This window comes from Pipistrellus kuhlii, unplaced genomic scaffold, assembly GCF_014108245.1.
Source record: "Pipistrellus kuhlii isolate mPipKuh1 unplaced genomic scaffold, mPipKuh1.p scaffold_m20_p_31, whole genome shotgun sequence".
Lineage (NCBI taxonomy): Eukaryota > Metazoa > Chordata > Mammalia > Chiroptera > Vespertilionidae > Pipistrellus > Pipistrellus kuhlii.
The window spans coordinates 1,344,463-1,358,341 of record NW_023425531.1 but is presented as its reverse complement, the minus strand read 5'-3'; the positions used below and the strand labels follow the sequence as shown (position 1 = coordinate 1,358,341).

The following is a 13,879-nucleotide window of genomic DNA, read 5'->3' as shown; positions in this document are numbered from 1 at the left end:
AACATGTGTTAAGAATAAGCAGTAATGATCAAAGATCTCAAGGATTGATTTATTTTCATTTGTCAGATGAGGAATCTATATGATGCTTGAGCCCTATCCAGGTTGTTTAATACAGACCTAAGTAAAATTGTTGGGAATTTATAGTGTGCCTCTTGTGAAGAAGTAGGCCAAGTCATATATTTTTCTCTTAATGTAGAAAAAGTGATAGTCATATTAATTTGTTTTGTTTTGCTTTTCTCATATGCCATTGTTGTTGAATTTGGGCTTGTACCTGCATCTTGTATTTGTACATTCGGTTGTTTACACTTTGGAAATCACTTTTGGTTTCAGTCATGTGTGTCTACTTTATAGATTTAAGTAGGCTTCATCACAAAGGTTTATAATTTATTTAGAATTGCGTTAAAACAACGTGAAAACAATTATTTGTATGATTTAACCCCCTGCGACTGCTTGGACAATTTTCACTGATGTTCGGGGGGGGGGGGGGGAGTAGAGGGGGGCTTAGAAATGCAGATAAATCTGTATCTGTAGGAAAAATGTGGCATTTTAAATTTTAAGCGGCTGGAGTCCTGGGAACAGGTACTGGATCTGCTCCCTCCTCCCTTGCCTTTTCTTTAAAATTTGAGGCATAGTTGTGTATTTTTAGAAGATAAGATTTTTATAAAAGTTATAAAGAGAATATCCGGACAGATTAGCTAGGAGAGGCAAGCCTGTTAATTTCCTGATGGGCATTGGGGCAACCTATTTAGTCTTGAGAGAGCCGATAGGACTCCTACATCAGCCCAGGAAGCCACCGGACAAACTGCCTGTTTTCTTTGGACATCAAGAAGGACTGTGGTCCTCGGAAGGAACATGTACTGGGGGAATGCAGCTGTTGAACTGGTCCAAAGAGGAACAACGGGCCTTTGAGAAGCTAAAGAAGGCTCTCATCTCAGCAGCTGCCCTAGCCTTGCCAGACGTCGCAAAGCCCTTCCACCTCTACATGAGTGAGATAAGAGGCATTGCCAAAGGGGTTTTCACTCAGATTCTAGGTCCCTGGAAGAAACCTGTTGCCTATCTAAGAGATTGGACCTTGTGGCAGCAGGGTGGCCAGCGTGCTTCCAGGCAGTGGCCACCACAGCATTGCTGGTGAAGGAGGCAGATAAGCAGACTCTGGGCCAGGAGCTAACCTGGATGGGCCAGGCTTTTCTCCTGGACCAGCCCTGTGTCCGGTTTCACAAAACTGTGACCATCAACCCTGTCAGCCTGCTTCCAGATGATAATGGAGGAACCCATTTATGACTGCACAGAGGTAACAGACGGCAAGGTACTGTTCATGGATGGGAGCAGTAACGTTCAGGATGGGACCTGATATGCAGGGGCAGTGGTAGTCACCCTGGACCACACCATTTGGGCACAGCTCCAGAACTTTTGGCCTTAATCCAGGCCCTTTAATGGAGACACTGTGCCATCAACAGAGAAAAGAGAGTTATCAACTGCAGCCGGAAGGAATCGGCTGAGCAGAAGCAAGCCACTGAAGAACCAGTTGATTGGTGGACCCTTCAGATGACAAGACTGTTGGTCCCAGAAGCTCTAGGTCAGAGTTACCCAGTGACACCAGATTACCCACTTAAGTGTCACCAAGACTTCTGAACTTCTGTGAGGCAGAGTTGCTAGAAGTACTGTCTGTGCACAGGTAAATGCTAAGCAAGGTAAGGGAGTCCCCCTGGGAATTCGGGTCCAGGGAACTTCCCCAGGAGAGCATTGGTAGGTGGATTTCAGAGATTAAACCACCAGCATTAAGGTCTAGTTTTTGTAGACACTTCAGATTAGGTTGAAGTATACCCCACTAAGACAGAAACTGCCTCTATAGTAGTCAAGAGATTACTCCAGGAGATTATACCTCGATTTGGGCTGCCAGTATCAGATAACAGCCCCACCTTTGTAGCCAAGGTATCTCAGAGTATAGCTCTAGCCTTAGGACAGGTAAGTGAGACTCTGGAAAAGGGGTTTAACTAAATGTGTCCTAGAATTGGTGAAAATTGGACCAACCCCCTGTCCTTTGCCCTCTTGAGGGCTAGGTGTACCCCTTACTGGGACAAGTTTTCCCTTTTTTGGGAGGGGATCATGTATGGTAACCATTCCCTTGCTCAAGTCCTTACAGGCTCTGCAGTTTGCTTGTTCCAGATGCACTGCCAGTGCCCACAACAGACCCTGTAGCCCTGGAACTCAATGTGGGTAAAGAAATTTACTGCCCAAGGAATCAAAGGGACGCTGCACTATTATCCTGAGCACGCCCACTGCTGTTGAAGTAGATGGCACCCAGACCTGACTACATGACTCCCAGCTCCTGCATGGCCTGGATCCTGGCAACTACAGGCCAGGAGGAGAACTGATGCCTGCAGGAGGGGAACTGGACTTCATTGAGGATAATACTGATGGAAACTGTGGTACTAAGGGTCTTGGTAACTGTATTTGTTGTTTATGCTGAAAGGAAGTAGGCTGAGTCAATGATTTGACTAGGCACATTAGACAAGGGGGGAATGAGAGGGCAGAGCGAGTTATCCTTCATTCTGTAATTGAACCCTAGCCCTCACCCAAGCAATCAGGGTTAGCAGAGGCAGTGACATCACCACTGACTGGAGTAAAACCCCTGGACTGGGTGAAATTCGCGCTCTCTTCCTCCATGCTGCCGGCGTGAGTGGGACAGAGCCCATGCTAGCATGGAAAAAGCTCTTTTGTTCATTGCATCGGACTCAGCTACCTGGTGGTCCTTGGGGATCATGAAGTCTGGGCGAAACAATATCTAACAGGTTATAGTAGGTAGTCATGTCCCAGATATTTCACCTGACAAAGATCAACTTTAATCTACTTTTACTGAGCCCATCTGCCTTCTTGCATCCGAGATAACATATCTGTGAGATGTCTGGGTAACTTGTATTCCTTTTTACCCCAACCCCTCAGGGCACAACAAATGGCCTCGAGACATTCCTCATTGTTATTGTTATCAAGTTAATTGTCAACTGTTAATTACGTTGGAGTATTCTGTATCCATCTCTGTAAAAGAAGCTCATGTCCATCATTTCACCTTTTACCCTATCCCAGAGGTTTCCCCACTTCGCTTTGTCCCACCTCCCTAATCTATCACCAATGAATTTCATGTAACTAACCTACATCCTTTTCCTTTGATTGCAATGTATAAATATAGAAATGTAACCCACCATTCTCTGGAGCATTATCTCAATCCGTTGAGGTTTTGCTTCCAGGCATATGTCTACAGTTAGGCTCAAATAAACTCACAAAAAATTCTTTACAGGTTTCAATGTGTGCTTTTTTTTTCATTAACATATCTCTGTATCTTGTCTCTTTCTTTCATATTTCTCAATTTGCAGCCACCTCTACTAGAAGAACCGGATCATCTCTCTTTCTGTGCTGGACTTGGAAAAGAGAGAGAGGAGAGAGAGAGAGAGAGAGAGAGAGAGAGAGAGAGACCTCCCCCCCAAAAAACAACAACAACAAAACAACACAGGGAAATCACCTGGAGGGGCAAGAGACATAAGGACATAAGCAGGGCATAATGGGGCAAAAGAAAATGCCTAATGTGAGTTCTCATGGGTATTGCTTCAAGCTTCCTTTTAACCAAGTGGTATTCATCCCTCTACACCCATTAGGATCAGCCACACCTTCTTGGTAAATTTATGCTTTAGGTTTATTACCTCCATATACCTCGGAAATTAAGTTAGTTTATATATGTATTTTTTCCCTTTAGTTTAAATCATTAGTCTTTGCTAAGGAGGACTTGGAGTCTCTCCTACCTAAAATGAATAAAATGGAAATAAATCTAAAAGTAAATGAGGGGAGAGGGAAGATTGCATGGTATGGAAACTAGGGGTGGGTATTTTTGGGAGACAGTTCTTTATAGGTCTCTTGCATCTCTGTATTACTTGCAAGCAGAAGACAAACTGTTTCAGGCTATTTTTAGGAGGATTATTACAGAGCAAATGACCTTTGACAAGAGGCCAAAGGGAAGATTTACTTAATGTTCAGTATAGTCAGAATGTTTCTTTCTAGAGCAAAGCTCAGATAGTTTTACTTACAGCCCATTATAAAAGATTCAGGTTTACAAGCTCATGGTTCCTCTCTTATAACACAACCCACTGAATTTACAAGCACTATGTAGCTTTCTTTGTGTTGTCTTGTGAAAATTAGAGATTGGGGAACTGGCACAAATATGTCTGTGAGTAATAAAGTCCCGTGTGTTTGACACAGAATTCCAATGTCCTATGCCAGTGTTCTTGGACCTTTGGTAAGCTAATTTGATAACTTGCAAGTAGAGTAAGATCTCAGGACCTTCACAGATCAATCTTGACAAGGGGTCCTTTACCTTCATCTCCAAAGATTGCAAACTTTCTTGGGTGTTCAATTTCTCTACACACATACACAGAGAGAGGGGGCATGATAGAATATGGGGAGCTGGAGAGGAAGAGGAGTGAGAGGAGGAGGAAAAAGAAAGAGATGAGAAAGGTACCTCTATGTACTTAGTTGCAGGCAGCAGATTAAGAAATAAATAAAGGTCATTTATTGGAACTCGATTTTATAGCAGCTTTACTTCTTGATCACCTCCCACTTTTTCAATATTAGCAATGGCCAGGAAGACTTGTTCCAGAGTTATCTGACTGATATAATAGTCTTCTAAATTGAATAGCACTTTAGCTTTTTCCATAATATTAAACACCTTTAACAGAAAAAATGGTGGTGTTATCATTGCAATATCTCCAGATGAACCTTTCCCTCACCCAATCACCCCCAATTCCTGTTAGGTTTATACTTGTAGGCAAAAAAATATAGAAGGGGGAAGTTAGGAAGAGGATGGAAAAGATGGTTGGAAAACAGAGAGAAGAGGAGGCAGTTACATCTTATTCTGGTAGGTATGGAATAACAGAATTTAGGTCAGAAGTCTCTGTCCTACCACAGAGGACACTGAAAAGTATGTTAGATTCTTCTTCTCTGGCAACACCAGTCCCCATTCTATGGGCCTAAACCCTCACACTCCCTGCCAGACCTCTATTAACAAGCAATGTCACATTGGTATGATTTTGATAATCACCTTTCCCCAGCAGATTTCCTTTCTGGGAATGTGGTAGTAAATAATTCCTCGATACTCCTGTTTTACAGTGTTACCTAAGAAAGATTTGAAAGGTAAGTAACAGGGAGGGTTCCATATTTGATGTTTTACAACATTCCCCAATAATTCCCATTCCAATTGTCCACACCAGTGGAAAAGATATCACATTCAATTAATACAAAATATAGCAATTCCAAAGCCTTTTTTTTTTTTTAGCATTTGTTAAGTGTATATTAAGTGTTTCAATCACTTTATATCCATGTGATGAAATATGGCTTTAGTGTCTGTAGTTTGTAAATATTGCAGAGTTGGGGTAATCCCTTTTAGGCACTGAAAAACTGAGCTCACATGCTCACTTTGCTCAACATGATGTATATGAATCCTAATTTTGACATTGTCCTGAAACTATACTCATAAAATTGTGGCGTGATTTCTTTTTTCCAGGTGTGTGTGTGTGTGTATGTGTGTGTTAGAATCTTTTAGTGAAGAGCGGCTACAGAGTTTGGACAGGTTCAAGCCTCGGTCTAATAAGAGGGCACGGTCATCTCATGGCAAAGCCACGTGCAAGTTCCAGCTTGGAGGGCAAAGGCCTCCCAACACAATTATAGGCAAAGGCTATGGCTGTAGGCTTGACCTTCTGGCCCAAACCTGCGGTTCCAGCTGACTGGTGATGTGGCCTTGATAGATTGCAGGTGCATGCAATTAAGTAGATTAGAACATTGTTAACATCTTGACCATGCCCTTACTTTACCTCTTGGGATATGAATATAGAATAAAGAGTTGGATTGCAGGCACTGTCGCTGTCTCTCCATCAGAGAACCAGTGTCCCACAAAGACCCAGCTTTCATTCTCTTGTCTGTCTTTTCTAAATCCTTCATCCCTCTTATCCCCCGCCAACTCAGGTTTACCTTTGGCTGTGCTGGTGCGGCACATGTGGCCTGAATATGGGGAACTACAACTGGGAGGTGAAAGAAGGCTTCAGTGAGGTGTGCACAGAAAGCAGAAGTAGAAAAGTAAACCAAAAGTAAGGTAAGAAGCTGAGGTTTAGTAGTAGCTTGGTGTAAAACATGGGAAATTGGTGTAAAACATGGTAAGGGATCCCTAAAAATAATGTTTAGTGAAGCATTTTTAAATTTCTTAAGGAGAAGCAATAGAAAAATAAATAAGCAATAAGAGAAAATAAGTGATAGGAAATAGAATATAGAAAATAGGAAATGAGATAGAAACAGGTTAAATAGAAAAGTAGACATAGAGGATAGTAGAGGTAAAATTTTGGTAATTTGTATGCTCATAGGCACTGGACCTCATGTTTTTTTATTTTTTTTAAATAAATCTTTATTGATCAGATTATTACAAATGTGTTCCTTGCCCCCCCCTCAAATGCTCCCCTCCACCAGGTTCCCACCCTACCCTCTGCCCTTTCCCCACTCCCCATTGTCCTCATCCATAGTTGCACAGTTTTTGTCAAGTTCACTCCCCTTCCGTACCTCTGATTCTATTATATTCACCAGTTAATATTGTTCATCAGATTTTTTAATTCCCTTAGTTTTTAGATTCACTTGTTGATAGTTACATATTTGTTGTTCATAATTTTTATCTTTATCTTCTTCCTCTTCCTAAATTACCCCCTTCAGCAATTCATATAATTTCTGGTTTGGTGGTTATGAATTCCTTTACCTTTTTTTTTTTATTTGTGAAGCTCTTTAACTGGCCTTCGATTCTGAGTGATAGCTTTGCTGAGTAGAGTATTTTTGGCTGTAGGTTCTTGCTATTCATCACCTTGAATATTTCTTGCCATTCCCGCCTGGCCTGCATGGTTTCTGTTGAGAAATCAGCTGATAATCCTATGGGTGCTCCTTTCAAGGTAACTAACTGTTTTTCTCTTGCTGCTTGTAAGATTCTCTCTTTGTCTGTTGCTGTTGGCATTTTAATTATGATGTATCTTGGTGTGGTCCTCTTTGGATTTCTTTTGCTTGGGGTTCTGTGTGCTTCCTGGAATTGTAAGTCTATTTCTTTCACCAGGTGGGGGAAGTTTTCTGTCATTATTTCTTCAAATAGGTTTTCAGTGTCTTGCTCTCTCTCTTCTTCTGGCACCCCCATCATTCTGATGTTGGTATGCTTGAAGAAGCTTCTTACACTATCTTCAACTTTTTGGATTCTCTTCTCTTCTTGCTTCTCTGGAAGAGTGTCTTTTGCCTCTTTGAATTCCAAATCTTTGACTTTTTTCTTGTGTTCTTCTAGTCTGCAGTTGGGTGTCTGTAAAATATATATATATATATATATATATATATATATATATATATATATATATATATAATTTCAGTCAGTATATGTTTAATTTCTAGTTGGTACTTTTTCATAGCCTCGAGGGTCTCGTTAAATTTATCAGCCTTTTCTAAAAAATTCTTGAAAAACCTTATAACCATGGTTTTGAACTCTATAGCCAGTCTTTTGTTCTCCATTTCTTTTGTTTGAGATCTCTTTCCATTTCTTGGCATTTTCGCTGCTTCCCTGAGTTGGTAGAGTAGCTTTGTGGGCCTATATGGTTCAATGGGTCAGCCTCCCAGTTGCCTGATGTGGACACTCTTGGTGAACCCCTTTGTGGACTGTGTGTACAGCCTTGTTGTAGTTAAGTCTTGATTGTAGTTGGTGTCACTGGGAGGAATTGACCTCCTGGCCAATTGGCTGTGGGGACCCACTGTGTCTATAATGGAAGAATTGCTGTGCTGGAGACACGTTTATGGGGGAGGACTTGTTCCTGTAGGGCTTTGGTGCTCACTGAGTCTGTCTCTTGAATGTGTCTCTTATGAGAGTAGTTGAGATCTGGTGTCGCCTCACACCGACCACTAGATACACTAGTTTCCGGATCTCCAATGGGGTGCAGGTCAGCCACTGTCTGAGGCCATCCAGCAGGAGCTACTGCAAGAAGTACAGTTTTCTCCTCTTTGCTTGGGATTTGTCAGTTTTGGAGCTGGAGCTGCAGTTTATTTCATTAAGCTGCCACAATACAGGGCACTTATATGCAAAAGCAGCTGTGTGAGGCAGGATGGGTTTGTAGACTGTGCAGGGTGGGGCCTCAGGTAGGGGGGCGGCCTCAGCGTGGGGCAGGGTCTCAGGACATCACTAGGCTGGGGCATGGCAAACAGAAATGGCTGCCATCAGCCTTCTCTGCCTTTCAGCGTTTCCAAGTCCTCGTGTTTCTAAGTCCACGTGTCCCTGCACTCCAGGGCAGTAAACAATGATTGCTGCGGGCACCTCTGCAAAATAGTCACCCTAACTTTCCGACCCGATGGCTGACAGAATAACTTCTCCCCGGAGGCATCTGTTTTCCCCACATGACCCCAGAAACTGGATTTCAAAGTGATGGGGAGCTTGTTTCCCTTTGGGTTGAAAAAAAGCCACGCCGCCCGCCCAGTAGCCCGCTACCAGCCTGATTCGCATGCCTCCATACCTAGGCTTTTCAGCTTTTCAGTGCCTGTGCTCCTTTCTCTTTCATCCAGCTTTCTGTGGTTCTGGGTGATAGACGTTTTGTCTTTTAGTTTGTAGTTTTGAAATTGTTGTGCGAGGTGGCAGATTAGTTGTTTTCCTATGCCGCCATCTTGATTTTCTCTTTTCATGGGGTTTTGAGGGTTCAGTTAAGGCAGTGGTTTTCAACCTTCCTAATGCTTCCACACTTTAATACAGTTCCTCATGTTGTGGTGACCCCCAACCATAAAATTGCTACTTCATAACTGTAATTTTGCTACTGTTATGACTTGTAATGTAAATATCTGATATCCAGGATGTCTTAGGCGACCCCTGTGAAAGGGTCATTTGGCCCCAAAGGGGTCACAATTCACAGGTTGAGAACTGCTGGGTTAAGGTGTGGAATTTATGGGGGTTGCAACAAGGGAGGTTTGGGCAAGGGCCGCCAAGCCTACCTATAGTTAACAGGTCATTGATAGAGGTAAAAACTAAGGTAGAAAAAAAGGTAGAAAATAAGATAGATAAGAGGTAGAAAATAGAATAGAAATTATAGGATAGAAGATAAAGAAATAGGAGCTAGAAAATAGGAGGTACAAAGTAAGGTAGAAATCTCTTAGGATTTGTTAATGTACGGCAAAGCACAAAGTGGCTGTGGTTGGTGTTGTTTGAGGAAGTAACTTTTACTTCTGACACAGAAGTGGGCCTAGATGGTAAGCTCTTGCAGCAGTTGCGTTGTCTCTGGGCTTTGGTTATTTCTTCCTGTGTGACCTGATAGCTCCCTGGGACTTGGGTCTGTGTGAGACAGTGGACGTGGAGCTGGAGGTCTGCTCACTTACACCATGCAGCGGTGGCTGAAGAAGGTGAGGATGGGGCTGATTTGATTGGGACTCCTGATCCAGTGGGGCCAGCCCCGCCCCACCAGGTAGAGGGGGCTTTATCTTTGACCCACTTCAGCCTTTCCAGCTGACTCAGTCGAAATCTTTTCCTTGCCACCCTGGGAAGCACAGGATTGGACCTTGTGCTAACCCCGGAGATGGGGCCTCAAGCTATTGCCATAGGGATGTATGGTCCCCTTCCCGAGGGCATGATGGGACTAATTTTAGGGAGAAGTTCATACTGGAGAAATTAAAGCAATGGCACAAACAATTAATACTATAATTAATATTATAATACTTAGCAAAAACAAAAATAGCACAAATTCTCCTTCTGCCCTACTATCAGACCAGTCAGCACCATGGTGCAGCATGGGTCCAGAGACATGTATACTGAGCAAGAATAGTCATTACCTGGAGCCCGCAGAGACCGTTTCTGGGCTTGGCTGGGATGGGATGCGGGCTGCATTTTGTACTATGGGGTCTTGGCAGCATGGCTGTGATTTGGTGGGTTGTCACTCTGGACTGGTGGTGGAGCCTGTGTCCCACTTGGGGGAAGCCATGTGTTGGTTTGCCAGCCAGTGCGTGTCATGGTAGCTCCTGTGTTGAGCACCTGCCCCTGGCAGGAAGTGTGCGTCATAGCGACCAGTCAGATGGTAGGAGGGACACTTAGCATATTAGCCTTTTATATATATATATATATATATATATATATATATATATATATATATATGGAGAGAGAGAGAGAGAGAGAGAGAGAGAGAGAGAGAGAGAGAGAGAGAGAGAGAGAGAGGTGGAGAGGGAAGGAGAGAGAGATTACCTAGATATGAAACCCTGAAACCTATAGTTTGGCTTTGCATTTTTGTACTTCATATAAATGCAAAAACATAGTATGTACTATTTTTATGTTTTCTCTCATTCATGTTGTGTAAAGCTGTACTTCATTTATTTTTATCATATACTAGAGGCTCAGTGCACAAAATTCGTGCACTTGGTGGGGTGGGAGGTGGGGTCCCTCAGCCCAGATTGTGAGAAGGTGCAGGCCAGGCTGAGGGACCCCACTGGTGCACAGTTGAGGCTGAGAAATGACACAAGGGGTTGGCCAGCCAGGAGGGACTCCTGGAGAGCTCCAGGTCATGTCCAGCCCATCTTACTCAGTCCCTATAGGTTGGACCCCAGCAGCAAGCTAACTTATCGGTTGGAGCGTCTGTCCCCTGGTGGTCAGTGCATGTCATAGCGAGTGGTTGAGCGGCCTTATAATATCATTAGCTTATTACACTTTGATTGGTTGAACGGCTGACCAGATGACTAGACACTTAGCTTATTAGGCTTTTAAAAAAAAATTTTTTTTTTTTAACATAGGATATGCCTTAACACAGCTATAACAAGTCAGCCCTATCTACATTACCTGGGAAAGTTGTTGCAATAAATTCTTTGAACTCCTTTTGTTTATTTTCATTCTTATCAATCTTAATCTTTACTGTCAGAGTGTATATATTACTAAACCTGTTCTTGAGTTGCTGAGGACTGTCAAGGAACTTGAACCTCCCGTTTACCATGATGGCCAGCCTGGTACAAAGGGCCTCACATTCTTCCATGCTAGGGGACAAAGAATATTTGGCTGAAGACACTGATTTTAGAGGATGAGTTCAGTATTTCAAAACAGGGCTAAGACTATAAGTTAATATTTGCAGTAGGAAAGCTTGGTATTGCAGAACATCACCACTAAGATCATATTTGGGAAGAGAAGATTTTAAAAATTGAAAGCAGTTGATTTCTAAATCCATGAGAGAAAGACCTTACTTCCTACTTTCTGTTGATTCTGGATTTCAGAACTCAATTTAAGATTCTTTACTTTAGCCCAAATTAGCCTCTACCCACAGCTCCTGTTATGTATATAGCTCATATACTTAGATAAGTTCATTGACTTATATTTCTGGCTTCAACTAATTCCCTCCTATACTATACTATAACTATTCTAACTCCCAAACAAACGTCCCAGTAGGTCATACCTGTGGGAAGTTATGATGATAGCCTTGCCAGCTTTACACATCCATGTGATTGTGTCCCAGAGCTGGCACCTGGCAATGGGGCCCATGCCAGAAGACGGCTCATCCAGGAAGACAACTGAGGACTTTCCCATTAGGGCAACAATAGTATTCAATTTACGTTTGTTTTCTCCACTTTATCATCGAGAGAGAAAAAAGTGGAAGAGAAAGAAAAAAAAAATAAGGGTACACAAGTCATTAATTCTAAGACAGAATTAGCACACATATCCAGAATGCTGATTTGATATGAACCACAAAGCAGCAGGCCCCAATTCAGGTGTATATATTAACTCATTTTCATTGAAATGACATTTCTGGTAATTTATTTCGGCATCATTATTGCTGTAATATTTTTGTTTCAGAAGATAAAGAACCATAGGGAGATAGGGATGAATGCGCTCTTTTTTTTTTTTTTTTTTTTAAATGCAAAGACTATGGCTCATCTCCACCAAAGGTTAACTTTATCTGCCTTATTCCTGACATTAGAACCCTGACAAGACATGAGGCCATTCAGACTCGTTGCCTCTGTGTGACAGAGGGATCAGTTTGAGTTAGCAAGCTCTAAACAGTAGAAACACAGGCAGGCAGAATACTTGCAACAACATAATATCTCACCTGTATATGTAGACAAAGTTGTCCGCTTGAATTTCTAGATTCATTGAATACAAAAAGATTTCTACATACTTGCAAATATTTGTCTCAGGCACCCCCTGCAGCCTGGCATACATGCTCAGCAATTCCCGGCCCGTCATGTGGTTAAGCAGAGGGTTAGACTGAGGACAATAGCCAATTCTTGACCTAACCTGAATTAAGATGGCAATAATAAGCAAAAAAATCCAAGTTAACTGTTCCACTGAGCATACAGTTTACATATTTGAGCTAAAAAACCTGAGCCCATGCTGTAGAGAAGCTTCGATACCCACAGAGCTCTTGTTTAAAGATTATTTTACTGTGTAAAATGTCATACTAACATTCCTAATTGAAATGTTCAACATATATCTTTTGTGTACTAATATATACCCAACAGAGATTTTTGTTAGGAAGTCGCCTATTCAGATATCATTAGGCAAAGCCATTCTATTAAGTCAATTACAATAATGTATAGAACTTCACTTCCAACATTGGCCAAGTAACTTCTATCCCAGGCTAATCTTCCCACAGATAAGAATGATAAGATATTTATTAGGTATATCTTTTTATATATAAAGAATACAAAAATAAACAAGTTAAACTACATCAACTTCTGCACAGCAAAGGAAAAGGAAATCATCAATAAAATGAGAGGGAAAAGAAAGAAAGAAAGAGCAACCTATTAAGTGGGAGAAAATATTTCTAAGTCATATATCTGATAACAAGTTAATATTTAAAATCTATAAAGAACTCATACAACTCAATAGCAACCTCTCCCCAAACAATCTGAATGAAAATTGGGCACAGGCTCTGAATAGACATTTTCCAAAAAACAATGTTATTAGGTGGCCAATAGGTACATAAAAAGGGAAATGCAAATAAAAACCATAAGACATCACTTCACACCTGTTAGAATCCTATCCTATACTATCTAATAAAAGAGTAATATGCAAATTAACCACCACTCCACTATATTCACAAGCCATTCCCACCAGCCAATTAGGAGCGAGTATGCAAATTAACCCAACCAAGATGGCTGCAGCCATGGAGCGAGTAGCAGGCTTGGGTTTCCCTGGAAATGGAGCCAAGCTTTCCGCACACCCTGGCTGGCCCAGGCCTCTGCTTAAGGCTACAAAGTTTCAATTATAGAAGATACATAAATCCCAACAGAAATGGCTGCTGCCACAGAGCAAGCAAAAGGCTTGGCTGTGCTCCAGGCTACAAAGTTCCAATTGTAGAAGGTAAATAAACCCAAGATACTAGGGCACATGTGTCAAACACAAGGCCCGCGGGCCAAATCCGTCCCGCCAGGCCTTGCAATGTGGCCCGCACCGCGCTGTCATCACTGCACTCCGCTGCGTTTCCATCACAATGACAGTTTATGACTGTTCAGTAAACCATTTGGCCCGCGATTTAGGCTGGATTTTAGATTTTGGCCCCTTCTCTGATTGAGTTCGACACCCCTATACTAGGGCCTCCACTTGTGTCACGGTGTGTGTGTGTGTGTGTGTGTGTGTGTGGCTGGCCTGGAAACCACCACAGGCCCCTCACTCAGGCTGCCCCACGCCCCAAGGGAACCTCCATCCTGATCCAGGACACCCTTCAGGGCTAACCAGCTGGCCCCCACCCGTGCACCAGGCTTTTGTCCTATTTAATAAAAGATTAATATGCAGATTGACCATCACTCCAATATACAAGATCAAGATAGCTGCCCCCATGTGGTCAAACATCTGCCCCCATGTGGACACAAGATGGCCACC

The 13,879-nt window shown here is 42.4% G+C and overlaps 1 protein-coding gene across 1 annotated transcript in view; it reads right to left on the bottom strand.

Annotated features, from left to right (window-relative positions):
- Positions 1-4,573: 4,573 nt before the first annotated feature.
- Positions 4,574-13,879, bottom strand: part of LOC118731568 (phospholipid-transporting ATPase ABCA3-like) — a 197,217-nt gene continuing 187,911 nt past the window's right edge. Inside the window, exons 18-22 of the mRNA XM_036460223.2 lie at positions 12,105-12,292; positions 11,454-11,624; positions 10,850-11,040; positions 5,087-5,160; positions 4,574-4,714 (exon numbers count right to left, since the gene is read on the bottom strand). Of these exons, the coding sequence (XP_036316116.2) occupies positions 4,574-4,714; positions 5,087-5,160; positions 10,850-11,040; positions 11,454-11,624; positions 12,105-12,292 (765 nt within the window). The remainder of the gene's footprint in view (positions 4,715-5,086; positions 5,161-10,849; positions 11,041-11,453; positions 11,625-12,104; positions 12,293-13,879) is intronic.